This window comes from Amblyomma americanum, chromosome 3 (genome assembly GCF_052857255.1).
Source record: "Amblyomma americanum isolate KBUSLIRL-KWMA chromosome 3, ASM5285725v1, whole genome shotgun sequence".
NCBI classification, from domain to species: Eukaryota; Metazoa; Arthropoda; class Arachnida; order Ixodida; family Ixodidae; genus Amblyomma; species Amblyomma americanum.
In genome coordinates this window covers 37,308,107-37,324,261 of record NC_135499.1, presented here as the reverse complement: position 1 = coordinate 37,324,261, position 16,155 = coordinate 37,308,107, and the positions used below count along the sequence as shown (strand labels likewise).

General features: G+C 47.1%; 1 protein-coding gene across 12 annotated transcripts in view; it reads left to right on the top strand.

The window, feature by feature from the left end:
- shep (RNA binding motif single stranded interacting protein alan shepard) overlaps positions 1 to 16,155 on the top strand; it is a 140,338-nt gene that overhangs the window by 61,792 nt on the left and 62,391 nt on the right. For 6 of the 12 annotated variants that reach the window (XM_077657251.1, XM_077657247.1, XM_077657249.1 and 3 more), the window contains exons 3-5: positions 666 to 724; positions 9,396 to 9,487; positions 11,358 to 11,515. In XM_077657251.1, the coding sequence (XP_077513377.1) occupies positions 666 to 724; positions 9,396 to 9,487; positions 11,358 to 11,515 (309 nt within the window). Of the gene's footprint in view, positions 1 to 665; positions 725 to 9,395; positions 9,488 to 11,354; positions 11,516 to 16,155 lie in introns of all 12 variants that reach the window. The other 6 variants (XM_077657248.1, XM_077657253.1, XM_077657245.1 and 3 more) reach the window with 1 other exon arrangement.

The window sequence follows — 16,155 nt, the reverse complement described above, 5'->3', positions numbered from 1 at the left end:
CATCATCACCGAGGTCTGCTTGTTTGCTGCGATTCCAAGCGTTCTGCTCGCGGTCTACTTTACCTTTTAATATAAAAACTTACTTAAACAATATTCATTAATGTTGCGCACTGCTCGGTCAAATTTCGGGCAAAACATTACAAGATACAGCTCGATGATCAGCGCCGTGAATTCGTTACATCAAGGTCAACTGCCGCAACGAGCATGAAGGTCGCCTATACATGGGATTCAATGGGGGATGTGTTGGGGAATTGAAAAATTTCGTAAAATCCAGGAATTCGTTACATAGAGGTTCATTACATAGAGGTTCAACTGTACCTTAACTTTTTTTTTTTTCATATTCTCTAAGCGAACATATTAAGCCTTGAGTTTGGCACCTGATAGCCTTAGTTGTTTATGTGCCATAAAGCAAAGCACAACTCAACCCCTTAGCAGCATTGAGCCCACCAAATGATCAGCTTGCAAGGCCTTGAACATGGCCTGGCCTATCCAAATGATTTTGTGTACTGGGATTCTTTTGTACACACGTGGGCTCAGTTTGTCTTTCCTGGATCTTTTCCCATCCTTTCTGTCTCACCTCCGAAGAGGAGCGTAGTGTAGGAACTCATGCCATCTTTTCTATTTTCTCTCTTGTTGCTTGATGACACTTGTGCCTTTCCTTTCAGGTATGGGAACATCATATCAACCAAGGCAATACTGGACAAGGACACCAACAAGTGTAAAGGTGGGCACCGTTGCTGAGCAACCCTGATAGCATTTCGGACTGTGTGGTGGTGCATAGCTTGGCCAAGGGGTGGCCACCTTTCTGGGAGCTTGTCCCACTGATCTCCACTAGGTGGCTGGATGCCGCATTTCCGCTTTCTGAAGCGGGCGCTAGTGAAGTCACCCGAAATTGGATGGCGTGTTCCGGAAGCCCGATGTCTGCTGATTATCTCAATGCAAAAAAGTCACATCTTTCGCCCTTTTGCTCCCAGCGTTTTGCGCTGTTCTCGTGTAATGTCTGCGGTTATATCAAAGGAATAAGAAAGCTGAACACGAGAAATGTGAGCATTGTTTGGAGAACCCTGTATTTTCTAAGAGACCAAAGAAAACAGGCATGCAGTTCTCGCCCTGCCGTGGCGAAGGGGTATGTGCATAAAACACTAGTGCTTATCTGGTTCTTCTCATTTCAAGTGTAAGAGAGCAATAGTGATATGACGATGAGGCTAAGGTCATCTTAAAACTGAATTTTCACATAGCATAGAAAGGGCGAATGATGGCGGAAATCCTGACATTCGTTCCTCGAAGAGCCGCTCGTTATGCAGCTGCTGCAGTTTGTTTCTCGAGTTGCAGACGGCCGATGTCTCGTCTCATCCATGGCCGGTGATGTTCATAGCACAGCCACGTGTCACAGCTGCACAGCGCGAGTGAAGCTACTGACGAGAAAGGCTAACCCTTGGCGTTCTGGCTAGACAAATTTTGGATTTTTTGACTAGTTAGTGGCATGTACTGGAAAGGTTGCTTTGCCTGCATGCTTTTCAGAAGCGCATGTATTTTAGCACAATGTGGCCGATTTTTGTCTCTGAAGCACCTGGTATATCTAGCTGTGCAATGAACCACAATAAGTAAAATAGTGGTGTTTGTTTTCTTATTGCTGCTTTTTTTTTCAAAAGGCCGCTGCGGTGGCTGAGTGGTTATGGCGCTCGGCTGCCGGCCCGAAAGACGCAGGTTCGATCCCGGCCGTGGCGGTCGAATTTTGATGGAGGCGAAATTCTAGAGGCCCGTGTGCTGTGCGATGTCAGTGCACATAAAAGAACCACAGGTGGTCGAAATTTCCGGAGCCCTTCACTACGGCGTCCCCATAGCCTGAGTCGCTTTGGGATGTTAAACCCCCATAAACCATAAACCATTTTTTCAAAAGATGCCAATGCGAAAACCATTGGTTTTGGTCATTCCACTATTACACGGGGACTGTTGGTGGGATCAGAATTATTTTGGTTCATGTGCATATATCCTGTCTGTGTGTGAACCAACAAAAGCAATTTGAGTAAACTAACTTAAATTTGACTGCTGACATCAGATGTGTGCTTAGTACATTTCTGAAAAGCAAAACTTTTTTTTTCATCTGTTTTAAGAATCTTATTAGCTTAAAAAAAGACAACTAATGTTCAGTTTTTATGTGCTGTTGAAAATTTTTTCCGGAATACAGTCGAACCCTGCTACAACGAACGTCACTTAAATGAAATTTTCGCTTCAACGAAATATTTCCAATTCTCCGTCAGCTCGCCATAGGAAGTAATGGAACAAATTTTTCATAACAACGAACCATTTTTGGGGAGTGTTTCTGTTTCAGTGAAATTTTTGCTATGTGAAGCTGGGTTTAAAAATCTATCTTGCAATAAAACAAGCATATCGCCGCCCATCTGTGTACTCCTGTAGGTCCACACTGCTTTGTTTCACTAAACTTTCGCTGGAACCAATTGATCCACTCATTCAAACGCACATGAAGACCGCCATTGCTTGGTGGTGATGACAATCGGGCTGGGTGCCTTGCTACAAGGCGTAGGTGCAAGCTCCTATTTTCTTTCAAGCCAGAGCCGCTACCAATCCGTCGCCAAAGGACTTAGCAGCCTGGCAACAGCAGCAGCGCATCTACCCTAGTTTTTCACTCATGCTTACACACTGCAATCGACACGAGCATGGTGACTCTGTCTAGGAAGCGGAAGTTCTTTTCTTTCGAGGAGCTGAGTGATGAAGCAATAATTGAGGGCGTTCGCCACAGCGATGCATCATCTAATGGCAGTGACGCAGAGGATGTAGCACCACCATCTGCACTAAAAGTGATGGAAGCATTTGATCTGCTCCGCAGATTTATTGGTGCTCATGATGGCTACGTCGCGATGCAACTGCTCACCAAGTGCGAAAGTCTCGCCGCGGCACTCGTGGCAAAAAAGAAAAGAAGCAGAAGAAGCTGACCGACTTCTTTGGAAATACATGATGTTTTGGGACTACGTTGTACAGCCTGACAGTTTTTTTGGGCTGTTTTTTTGCGTGCCCCATCAGTTTTGTTGTAGCGAGGTTCAACTGTAGTGGCCTCATACCATAAGGACAAACTGAAGTTGGTCTGTACTGATAGATTATGACATTCTAATCATATAGCGAGTATTACACTGAACATGGCACCTTTGTTAGCTAGAAAATGCCCCAAATGGGGCACAGGTACCACTATCGCCGTTTTTTTTTTTTTTTTTTCAAACAAACTGCTGTGACATTAGGACAGTTTTTTCTGCCTTAGGCTACACTTGCTGCTATTCACTTTGAAATGGTGACCAAAGATTCCTTTTTACCTTGCCATCACAAGTTTGAATCGTGCAGCAGGGAGATTTTAAAATGCAATCTTTTTTTTCAGTGATGGTCGAATTTTTTACAAAACAAAAAAACTTTCTGCATGATGGTCGAATTATTTTATTGCAGATTTTGAATAAACAAACTAAGCAAAATTGTGGAAAAAAATAAAAAAAATGACTAAGGAATGTATTTTGGCACCAGCATGATTGAAGACGAGGAGGAAAAACTTCTATTAAGAAAACTATAATCTCTCTCGCCCTCTTGAGTGGAGACCTCAGGGCTCCATGTGCCGCCACAATCTTGCGTGTCCGCCAGAGCAGCTGTCACTGGTCTTGCGTGTTCGTGCCGGTCAGAGCAGTCTCAAGAAGCTCTTAGTCCAAGGCCCCGTTTGCCACTATTTTCTTGGCACGCTCGATGAGCTGACGCTGGTCGGTCGGCCCCGTGCTTGACAGGGAATCTTCCCAAGAGGAAAGGGTGAGGAAGGAGGGTTAGGGGTGGGACGCCGCCGGGTGGTGTTGTGCAGGCCCAAATGGAATGGTGCAGTGTAGGTCAATGTTCTTGGCAGCTCGGGCTTATGTCCGGGTAGAGGTTAAGGAAGAACAAGTGTTCGTGATATAGGCTAGGATACGTGTGAGTCTGAAGTTCAGCCTCAGCCTAGGTCAGAGTTCGATGGAGTGGTGGAAGTATTCTTTGTGTGCGGTAATATTCTGTGATGTGAGTGTAAGTGTGCAGGGCCACGAAGGCGACCTCAGTGTTTGCTTCCTCCTCCACTTCCGTTGGCAGGGCCCGGCAGGTTGCTGCTCAGGCGAGCGCGTGGGCGCTCTCGTTGCCGGGAAGGGATGCATGACCAGGGGTCCAAACAATGCGCACCGTGGGGAATATATCTGGATTGATTGGTGACAGTGTGCGTGCAGCCTGCAAAGATAAGGTACCCTTTGTGAAGGCGCGGCACGCAGCCTGTGATTGTGTATGTCGGTATGTCGTAGTGAGTGGCATGGTGTTCCGTCACGTGTGGCCATGTGGTATATGGAAGTGAGTGCTACTGCTATAGCGGTCTCCTCGGCCGGCGTGCTCGAGCTCATGCCTCGAACGGAACCCGCAATCTGAATTGAGCCAGTGACATTTGTAACCGCTAGTCCTGTAACGTGTGTGCCGGATGGGTATTTCACCGCATCGACATATAAGATGTTTTGGTCAGAGATGTATTGCCGCATGAGTGCCTTGACTCTGGCTGTCCTACGGCTGGCGTGGAGCTCGGGGTGCATGATTGAGAACTGCGAAGATATTCATGGGTATTTCATCATCATCATCATCATCATCATCAGCCTTACTACACCCACTGCAGGGCAAAGGCCTCTCCCATGTCTCTCCAATTAACCCTATCCTTTGCCAGCTGCATCCACCCTTTGCCTGCAAACTTCTTAATCTCATCCGCCCACCTAACCTTCTGCCGCCCCCTGCTACGCTTACTTTCTCTTGGAACCCACTCCGTTACTCTTAAGGACCAGCGGTTATCTTGCCTTCGCACTACATGCCCTGCCCAAGCCCATTTCTTTCTCTTGATTTCGACTAGGATGTCATTAACCCGTGTTTGTTCCCTCACCCACTCTGCCCGCTTCCGATCTCTTTAACGTTACACCTATCATTTTTCTTTCCATGGCTCGCTGCGTTGTCCTTAACCTAAGCTGAACTCTTTTCGTTAGCCTCCACGTTTCTGTTCCGTAGGTGAGTACCGGTAAGATTATGCTGTTGTACACTTTCCTCTTGAGGGAAATTGGTAAACTGCCACTCATGATCTGCGAGAATTTGCCATATGTGCTCCACCCCATTCTTATCCTTCTAGTTATCTCCCTCACATGGGTATTTAAGAGTATGGTAATCCTTGAAACACGGCTCTACAGGCAGTGCCTTGTTGCAGCCTGAAAGCCTAAAACGCGTGCCTGCTCTCCGTTTAAGGTGCGGAGTTGTGTTGATGCACACATGGCACCTTCGCTGCTTGTGGCTGCCCTGGGCGGTCATCGGTAATAAACTAAGAACAGTGCTAATAAAGGTAATAGTCAGCTTTTGAAAGTGCCACTGATTATGAAAGCAATCACGTGGAAAAACCGAAACCATGAATGTGCGTGCGCCACTGTGAACCATGCAAACGGTGAAGATCGAAATCAGTTCTCTTTTACTCCACAAGAAGGTAGCATAAGTAATTTTCTAACACTTAGGTCGCCAGGAGGCAGCAGCACCTCTCACTGAGCACGTGTCTTCAGTATGGTGTGAAATTTCAAACTCAAGGTCAAAATGTTCTTGTACTGCAAAAACCTTGCAGGACATTTGGAAATCTACTGCTGTTCATGATTGGCAAAAATCTCTCAAAGGGTTAACATGTAATGACGCAAGTACATGGGCAGCTCATCAACAGTGAAATGCCTCTTGGCATTGTGGCTTCAGGATGAATTGTCTCGGGACAAGAACAAGTTAACGAGAAAAAAAAAAAAAAAGATGGCGGGAGGATGACAAAACGTGCGCAGATGCATGTTTTGTCTTCCTTCCACTGTTCTGTTCTTTTGTTCTTATAGATCCTATAAGGCTCCTGTTGAGCAGAAAACGGCGTTTGTGGCAGCGGCTTGAGTGAAAACTCAGGATTGGTCGAACAGTTGGCTACGTCACTCGTGGAGTGGCATATCTGAAAATTCGTTAAAGCATTAGAAAACTGGTGATTAAAAGGCTGCAACATGACTAAAACCCCATTCGGACATCATCATCATCAGCCTGACCATGCCCACTGCAGGGCAAGGGCCTTTCCAATTAACCCTGTTCTGTGCCAGCTGTGCCCACATAACTTTCTGCCGCCCCCTGCTACGCTTGCCTTCTCTTGGAATCCACTCCATTAGCCTTAAGGACCAGCAGTTGTCTTACCTTCACATAGCATTTCCTGCCCAAGAACATTTCTTCCTCTTGATTTTGACTACGATGTCATTAACCTGCGTTTGTTCTCTTACCTACTCTGCCCGCATCCGGTTACACCTATAATTTTTCTTTCCATGGCTCGCTGCATTGTCCTTAATTTGAAGTGAACCATTTTCTGTTAGCCTCCACATAGGACATGTCAGTATATAAAGTGAATGAATTGTGCTGCAAAGGAAATTGGCATAGTTGGTCGGGAATCGAGCTTCTAACCCTTACCTTGCACCTTGTTTGAAGTGGGGCTTTATATGTATTTTGTGTGGTCTTTCACATAATGGCTGTTACTGTGAAAGAGGAAACAGTGTCCGTGTTTTTGTGGGCAAGAAGAAGCACTGACTGGACCCTTAACGCTGTCATATCGTACCCCTAAAGGTGGAGCTCAAGTTTCCCCCAAATTTTTTCGAACCATTTTTGTTTGTTGAAACCTTGTGGCAATGAGCACAAATAGGCACTCTTCCCAAGAAGACGGGTGTGCTTGCAAAAAAGGTTTGACAACAAAAATAGTGGGTGCATTTATTAGGTGAGCTTTCTGTTTACATGGCAGTTCCCTGAAAGCCTTATAATTGGGGTTCTACTCTAGGAAGCTGAGGGATCGTTGTCTTGAAATGGAGGTTTCAGGCTGCACATCTTCACTACTTTTCAGTCCTCTCACATGCGCGTTGCAGCAAGCCTTTGGCGAAGCTTTGCTTATCTTCAAGGAAAATGCACGAGCATGTCGTGAAGATTTTGAAACTCGTGTAGGCATATTTGAGTGCGACAGCACTTCTAGCCGCATTCCCTGGGTTTCAGCAGTGTGTGTCTGTGTATGTGTGTGAAACCTCTGAGTAGCAAGTGTTACTGGCTCACTCGGTTAGTCAATACCTCAGTCGCGCTGTAGGTAGGTGGTGGCCGTCCGCCTATAAATTGAGGAAGTTATGTGCCTCTTCTTTTCTCAAAAACAGGTTTTGACTTTGAAGAAAGGAAAGGTGCATAACTGGCTTCCGGTGTCAGTGGATACCTCAATAGCGCACTGATGTACATGGGGGCAGGGGGGGGTGTCCACCTGCAAAAAATCTTGTTGCTCAATATTTTGTGCTTAACAATGCCAAACCACCAGCCATTTTGTTTTCGCCAACTGGCAATGACGGCAACACGAGTTTGCATGAGGAGGTAACTACTGATGTTGACCTCAGGTATTGTAAGGGCAACCTCTGCAGTGCTGGAGGCAGTTGAGCAATTCGTGCTTTTTTTTTTTTGGTGGGGGGGGGGGGGGGGGGTTGTTTCCATTTAAAATAATTTCAAAACCCATTTCACTCAATTATTTCTCGCTGTCTCATTGACCTTGAGGCCGCCGCTGTGGCTCAGTGGTTATGGTGCTCGGCTGCTGACCTGAAAGACGCGGGTTTGATCTTGGCTGCGGTGATCGAGTTTCAATGGAGGCGAAATAGTAGAGCCCAATGTACTGTGCATTGGCAGTGCACAATAAATTTCCCCAGGTTGTCTAAATATCTGGAGCCCTTCACTACAGCGCCCCTCATAGCCTGAGTTGCTTTGGGATGTTAAACCTCCATAGAGTAAACATTGGCTTTGAATTTAGCCGCCACGGTAGCTGAGTGGTTATGGTGCTTGGCTGCTAATCCGACAGACACTGGTTTGATCCTGGCCGCAGTGGTCGCAGTTCTATGGAGGCGAAATGCTAGAGAGCCCATATTCTGTGACCAATCCGTACGGACGCTCACTGATTGGGATTGGTTGAAGCAGTGGAAGTGGATGTGCTGATTGGGCCAGCCATGAAGATAATGAGGCACAAGCTGCTGCCAAAATGCATTTGATTTGGCAGATGTCTTTTTTTCTTATGTGGTCTCTGGCTGAGCAATGAGGCTACAGCATCAGCATTCTTGAGCTATGCCAGTTCTGTGATGCGCCGTTCATGGTGCCTAGGCAACTTAGATGTGGCTGCTGCATTGCATAATACCTGCACTCGAAAGGAGCGATCGGGAACTTTCCTTTGTGCTAATGAACAAAATTATATATCTGCACACATTTTATCGGAACTATGATTTCATTTTTGGATGGGTTGGGCTTTTAGGTTTTGTAGCTAGAGCTACACTACGCTACCCAGTCGAGCATTTCGTTGTGAGCCTGGGAGGCCGATAGTGCGCATGCGTGAAACCACAGAGGAGTAGCAGGTGCGCAGAGCTTGACGTCAGAGTTCGCCGCCGCGTGAGGAGCCGCGCCGGCCCGACTACGCCCGCCGCCGCCGCGCGTGGATGCGCATGAATGCGCATGCACGGCAACTAGAGAAGGGCAGCAGGTGCGTGGCGCATGACGTCAAGAGCTCGGTTGCCACTGCGGCCACTTGTGGGGTCGTTTGGATAAACTGCGTATTTGCAGCTGTGTGTATAAAAGCTGAGGTGATACGACTTAGTGTATCACAATCGCTTCGTATGGGTGACGAAAAGGAGACTCCAGCTGGCGCTATGTGGCGGTATCGTCAGGAGAAGATCAATTCTTCGGACCCAGAAGTCGTCGCCTGGCACTTGGCCGCTCTGCAGAGAAAGAATGAACATCAGAAGTCTAAACGAGCAGCGAAGGCGCCTTAGCAAAGAGAAGAACGTCTTGCCAAGCGGAGATGCCAAAAGGCGGAGCATAACAAGTGGCACATAGCAGCTCGCATGGTTCCTTTGCAAGAAAATCAAGAGGAAGCAATGGCAACATCATCAACAACTGAAGAGGAGGATGTAAAGGCTCGTTGTTTAACTGACCACGCGATTAAGACCAGGGGAAACTGCAGCTCTCGCTACGTATATCCTAGTGTAGCTGAGCTAAGCCACTGCCAATTTTTTGAAAAAGCACTAAGCGCAACTACAACCAGATTTGGACTTCTTTTCCGATGGACAGAGGCGGCGTGATTGCACCACTACATTTTTTGTTTGTAACTGAACACCGCAGCGAGTTCTGCTATTTCAGCCAGTTTCTGCTGTTTCAGCCAGTTGGTTAATATTTTGAGATCCTTTAAAGGTGAAGTTAGGACACGGATCCTGTTCTGCACTTGTCTGATGACCTGACAATGACTCTGTGTGGGTTGTGGGACTGTGAAGTGCAAGGTGTCCCATTTGGCTTTCATGCAGGATATGGATTCGTTGACTTCGAGTCTCCGCTGGCAGCCGAGAAGGCCGTCAAGGCCCTCCAGGCACAGGGTGTCCAGGCACAAATGGCAAAGGTGAGAAACCCCCACTCAGCCCTGTATTGCCTGGCCACTGTTAATGCAGGATGCTGTGCTTTCGCCCGCACCTGTGTCGTACCGTCATGGCAATTGACACGGCAATCTGCCACGGGAGTGAGGCGAAGCACAAGTTTTAAACTTTGTTTACTTTTCTGGTTCCGGTCAGTGAGGTGCAGGCAACCAAAACAACCAGCTCAACAAGTTTGGTCTAGGGGTTTTAATTCTCATGGACAGAGTAGTTTTTTCCACCAGATTTTGCATTGTTATTTTCATTGCAGATGCTTATGGAAATACCCGTAATACAGCAGTGGTATCCCTATATGATAAAAAACAAAAACAAATTTGGCACGCTACTATATATACTGGATGAGTGAGGTATTTGAGAACACAGGCATTCCCTATCGTCATAGGCGCCAGAAGTCTTGCCATATCTATCTAGGCATGCAGCTTTTTTTATATTAACACCTTGTCATTCATACTGCACAGTTTGTTCTAAGATGGAAGCGTGCATGTTGACGCAGGAAATGAAACGCTGTGCCATGGCTGCTCACCACAGCAGCTTGGAAATTGCTACCTTTCTGAATGTAGTGAAGTCTTTCATTTATAAAGTGTGGAAAGAACTGATGTGCTCTGACTGTTTCATTATGGCGGTTAGCTTTTTGGTTTTGGTCAAAGTTTGTTTCATCTGAAAGGAAAACCATAGCATTCCGTGCTCCTCGGGCTTCTTGAGCTTGCTTAGCAAATGCTAGGATCGGAGCAGACAATTTTTCCGAGTTTTATCGGACATAAATTGTCCCCTTCTCGTGACGTAGGATTGATAGCTCAAGTGCACGTCTGCATCGAGCCTGATGGTCGACTCTGCAATTTTCAGCTCCTTTGCAGTGGCCCTCATCAACTTTCCTGGGTCCTCACTCACGGTGACTTGCAGCCATTGGAGAAAATTGCGCATTCTGGCGACATCTGACTATGCTTTTTTTGTTTTTCTACGAATGCCATATCAGCATCGGAGCATGTCAGTTCGTTCTGCACCTTATAAACGAAAGACTTTGCTATGCTCAGAAAGGTGGCAATTTTCAAACTGCTATGGTGTGCGGCCAGGGTGACAAGGACTGCATGGCGTCTCTTTTCCTGTGTCAAACTGTACACTTCCATCTTGGAACAAACTGTGCAGTATGAATGGTAAGGCATAAATATACAAAAAGGTGCGCCTAGGTAGATGTGGTGAGACTGCTTTTGTCTGTGGCGATAGGAATTGCTTGTGTTCTCAAATGCCTTGCGCTATTCAGCATTAGCTTGAGCAGAGTGCGGCAGCTCTGTTGTTGGCAGTGACCATCCTCTGGCAGGAGCAAAACGGTCACTCCCTCATGACTGCAGAGCATCTTATCCTAATTGTGCAAAACTCTGCTTAGAAACACAACTACTTCCTCATGGCCACTTTGTGGAGGTTAACAGTTTGGCGCTGCCGGGCAACTTTCGCTTTGCTACTTTTGATCAGCGCAGTGCAGTTTGCCCGAATGCTGCTAGTGGGCTGACAGTCTGCTAGCCTTTGAATTTTGACCCAGTAAGGGTGCCAGGTTTTGATATGCAGGCTCTGTGGAAAGCTTCACAACCGGCATAATCGAGGAGCTCTGCATGTTACACTGTAGGCTGTTCCATGTTTTTCAGAAGGAGCAGTGTGCTAGGTTTGTGACAGAAAACGTCATTGAGGCTGTCACTGCTACATTGCTTGTGTACGTGCTTTGGAAACCCAGTTTCCATCAGTGGTGACTGGCACCGTTTGAAAGCGGGTGTCCTGTAGTGTTGTGGCTGATGTTCTCTCCCCCCTCCTGCCTCACTTTTCTTGTCATGTCCCGTGGTGTGAAAGCAGCAGCAAGAACAGGACCCAACCAACCTGTACATGGCCAACCTGCCGCTCTACATGGTGGAGCAGGACTTGGAGCAACTGCTGCAGGCGCACGGCTCTGTCATCTCCACTCGCATCCTCAGGGACAACAGCGCCCAGTCGCGGGGCGTTGGATTTGCCAGGTAAGCTTTCTGCTGGCATTAACCCCGTGAAATGCGGCTGCTCTGTGTTTCGCTGGAAGCCCACTGTGTGGCAGTGACACGGTGGATTCATGATGCACAAAACAGTTGCAGTAGACTGTGGAGTAGGGATGCAAAGCTATAGGTAAACTATCGGTAGTATTACCAATAATACTGTCGATACTAAATCGATAGTATTACTACTGATACTAAAATGATAATCGATCGTATTACTATCAATAATGCAATGACCGGACTCGCTGTTCACACGGTGCAAGAATGGTGAGTCCTGTTGTACCGTGTTTACACGCTGCAAATTGACCCCCCCCTCCCCACATCACATTTCTGGAAAAACAAACAAACTAGGAGGTCGTTCACGCATGGCCTTTAATAATAGAACGCGATAGCACTATCCTGCGGCCTGCGCATATCGCCAGCCGCTATTGACTGCCACACACGGGAGCGCTCGTGGGCACATTCCAAAATTAAAATGTATTAGTCACTGGACTACTCGTCCACACTTGCGCCATCGTCCTCACTAGCGCTGCCGTCGTGATCGCTGCTAGGGTCCTACAGCTCGTCTTTCCAACATCGTCGTGCAGCGAAATCCCGCACTTCGCAAACAGCCACATCACATCGCGTGGAAAAGCTGAAAATTTTGCCTCGCTGCAGCTGCCACACCTGTATCACCCGTTGCGAACGTCGAACTTGCGGCCCAGCACGCAGTTTGTTTCTTCGACGTAAAGAATGACAGCCATCTTGAATGTAGCCGTGAACGAGCGCCGGTCGCTTACCGGACCCGGAGCACAAATGATGAAGCACCACATTAAAAACTTGTGAAATGCGGCCACCAGTAGTCAAATGCGTCAGAGCGAAAGAGAAACTACGTGTGAGCCGCATCGGCTCTTCCGTCGGCTACCGACACTCCCCGGTGCCGCTGCGGTTTCAAGTGGGGGTGCCGCTGCGATTGGAAGAGTGGCCCTTCCATCAACTATCAACGCTTCCTTGAGCGCTGAGTGCGCGGTTGAAAGTAAACAAATAAAAAACTTGGACAACGCCTATTAAGAGTAGAACGCAAATGTCAATGGGGGGGAACTTATCATAATGCTCTCCTGCGGCCCAAGAGCGAGACTAGAGTGCATCCTAGCCGATGTCAGGCTTCTTGCAATGACGTGCCGCTCACTGGTGCACCGGGCGACAGCGGATCGTTGCATGCCGCTTGCTCGGTGTCGCTACGCCTAATGCCTAACGTGCTTCGCAAAGAAGCCTCGGAAAAAGCGCCCTGAAACTAGCCGCCGGTTATCGTATAACGTTTAACATTTTCCCCTGTTTCCGTTGACACGATTGCTTCACACTGAAATGAACATTGTAGAACTCATTTCCATTATGCCTTTGTTGGCGAAGCAAGTGAAAAGCCGAAAACTGCCGTGCACCAACGACTGCGATTCGCAAGCATGGAGTCCGAGCCGTCGGCAAAACCATCGCAGGCAGTCGTGCGCCGCATCGCATGTGTATGCGCACATGACTGCACATTAATTCAGATTCTCCAGGGAATGTCAGCTGCACTATTGAAAGGTCAAACTGTCTTCTGCAGCTTTTTTTGGAGAAACCAAACAAGATACAGGCGCGTGTAAACGTGGGGGAAAAAAAATCTGCTGCTTACTCAGAATAATTTCGCTGAAGTGGAACCTCGCCCTGAAAATTGTTCGTTGGGGGGGGAAAATACTTGCATTGCCTTGTATGGTATGCTGAAGGCGCAATACTTTGTTGTGGCGGAAATTTTGCTGTCGCAGCGTTCGTTGTGGTGGGGTTTGACTGTACTATTAATATTTTTCTATTGATAGTTCGATATTGAATCAACTACAGTAGCCGACAGGCAATTCGGACTCCAGTAATTCAGACTTGTAGGTTATTTCGGACCTCAATGAGGCACCGTCACTCACCCCATAGAAGCGCATACATATTCGTGACGGATATTTCGGACTTCAAAAGTCCTAAAGTTCAATTTTGCAGGCTAATTTCAGTCGCTTGCAGGCCAAAACCTGCCATTTTATCGGCTTTTCGCTGGCGCGAAAGGCGCCATCTTGGATTGAGGTGGATTTACTCTGCAGTTGGATTGGCTTGACATACTTTCTGTACCTCATTTTTGCCAGTAGAGGTGCCTGCGATCTTTGAGACTTCGATGTGGCAGTCGGACTGTCATCGCCATCAACTTGCTTTTGTCGCCAACGTTGTCGTGGGCAGTTATTGCTTGTCTCATACGTAGAAAATGGAAAATTGTGCTTTTTGGGAAAAGGAAATGGCGCAGTATCTGTCTCACATCTCGGCGGACACCTAAACCGCATTTTAAGAGGAGGGATAAAGGAGGGACTGAGAGAAGAAAGGAAGAGGTGCCGTAGTGGAGGGCTCCAGAATAATTTTCACCCTTAGCGTTTCGCCTCCATCGAAATGCAGCCGCCGCGGTCGGGTTTGAAGCCGGGTACTCTGAATCAGTAGCCACGCCCTAACCACTGAGCCACCGCGGCGTGTCTCATACATTCGCCATTCACTGTTTCGTCACTTGGGTTAATCCGACCATGTCGACCGAGTGGCACTCAGTCTTCACGAACAACGTGGAAATTCGGGCTTGTTGGTTCATATTTCGTGGCAATAGCGCAAACAGGACAAGGGACCAAGACGAGTAGACACACAGCGCTGACTTCCAACCAGCGCTGTGTGTGTTTACTCGTCTTGGTCCCTTGTCCTGTTTGCGCTATTGCCACGAAGTCTTCATGAAGTTACATCCATTTGCCGTTTTGTGATTGCATCCGGCGGTTCCACCGCTTTGGATGAAAAGTTCCTTGTCTTTGCGTGTGTTTGACGAGCGGTGTGGTGCACATTCGGGTTGTGGACAACATGGTGCTGCTGGGTCCGTCAATGAAGCGTGGGAAGTACTCAACTAAACGCCGTGACCTTGCTGTCTAGCGTATACAGTGAAAGTACAACTTTGGTGCAAATAGAGGCGCAAATCGTTGTTGGCAAGAGAAATTTGCCACAAGGTAAAATCAGTGGCATTTTTAAGCCGATTTCATCTCAATAAAGTGTTTTTTTTTTGTACTGCGCGGATTTTTCAGAGTTCGATTATTCGGACCGTTCGATTATTCAGACCATTTTTCGGGTCCCTTCGAGTCCGAAAAATCGGTCGGCGACTGTACCTATGGACCTCCTGCACCCCGCGACGTCACGAAGATGCAGTGACGCTGATGTCAGCAGCGACTTTCGCATGGTAGGCAAAACAGCTACCGCCAGCCGGTGCCTACCGCAGCTGCTGCAGCTACCGGCGGCTGCATCATGCCTGCGCACTGCAGAAGCAGCATGTATTGATCAGCTGCGTCACTGTTCGATCCACGTAGTAGCATAAAAGGAAATTTAAATTAGCCCTGATAGGCTTCTCGCGATAAATACCGCATTAGTAAACTGGCTAACGGGGAATGGGCCGCGGTACTTAAGCGCGAAGTCGGGGAGTCGATCGGCACTGCCACTCAATGTACTTAATAGCATGTAATTTACTGCGTTCATTCACCTGAATATCAGCATAGTACGCTTATAACTGCGCAAGGAAAAAAAAGCACGTATGTAGCTGCGCACGTATTTATGACCTTGAGCCGGTGTGCACGGGGCCCCCGCCGGCAGGTTCACTCGCCCCCAAGGAACGCGTTCGTTTGTTAATAGCACAGCATGTTTTAATGGCACGTTTTATGGCATTTGATATTTACTTGAAAGTGTTTCTTAATATGACAGATGTAATTATTTCATTCGAGTAAAAAGAAGTCTGGTAAGTTCATGCGCGGTCACGTTGGCGTGCTTAGAATAGCGTACTTTAACTGTGCTAAAAGCCATATGCTTTTTCATTGCATCATGCATGCGTCATGTTTCGTGATGCAGTCCATGACCGCGAAGGTTGTTTGGAAAGAAGCAGCCGCAGGCGTGCTACTAACAGCCGTGTCGAGATTGAGAGGGGGCGCGTCAATGAAAAGTGTTTTCGTTATTTATGCACGCGATATGAAACTAAATTTGGTGCAAATATGAAATTGGTACCCTAGTTTCTGTAATGCCTTTTATTTTTAGCTATACCTGGTGCAGTTCTTGGGTAATTATAATTAACACCCTCGTCAAGTCACCTCAAGGTCTTAAATAATTGAGTAGAAAGTGCGCAAATTTTTTATGCCAGCATGTTCACAAAGCCCTGTTCTGCATATGACGCTATTAATTCTTTTTTTAGATGGTCATGTACTTATGCATGCATAGTTACGTGAAAACGTTTCTTACAAAAATAACAAACATAATACTGCTCGTGTAGGAAAAAAAATCGAGAGATAAATTACACTCATCGTCTCAGGATTCGTCTGCGACAAATAGAATCATTCTATTTTCATGCGTTACGATATTACGAAGGTGTGAGTGATGGCAATCGCAGAAAATGTTAAAGGTCAGAAAACGAACCTTAACGTTTACTTCCTCGTTTTTGGCCTCTTCGCTTGCGCTTTGGTCAAAGAAATGCGGCCCTGAACTCAAAGAAAGCCTCAAAAAAATTGCCTCACAATTTTCGACGACCGCGCATTTCGAAAGCATACTTTATAAATTTATACTGAATATTAAGCTAT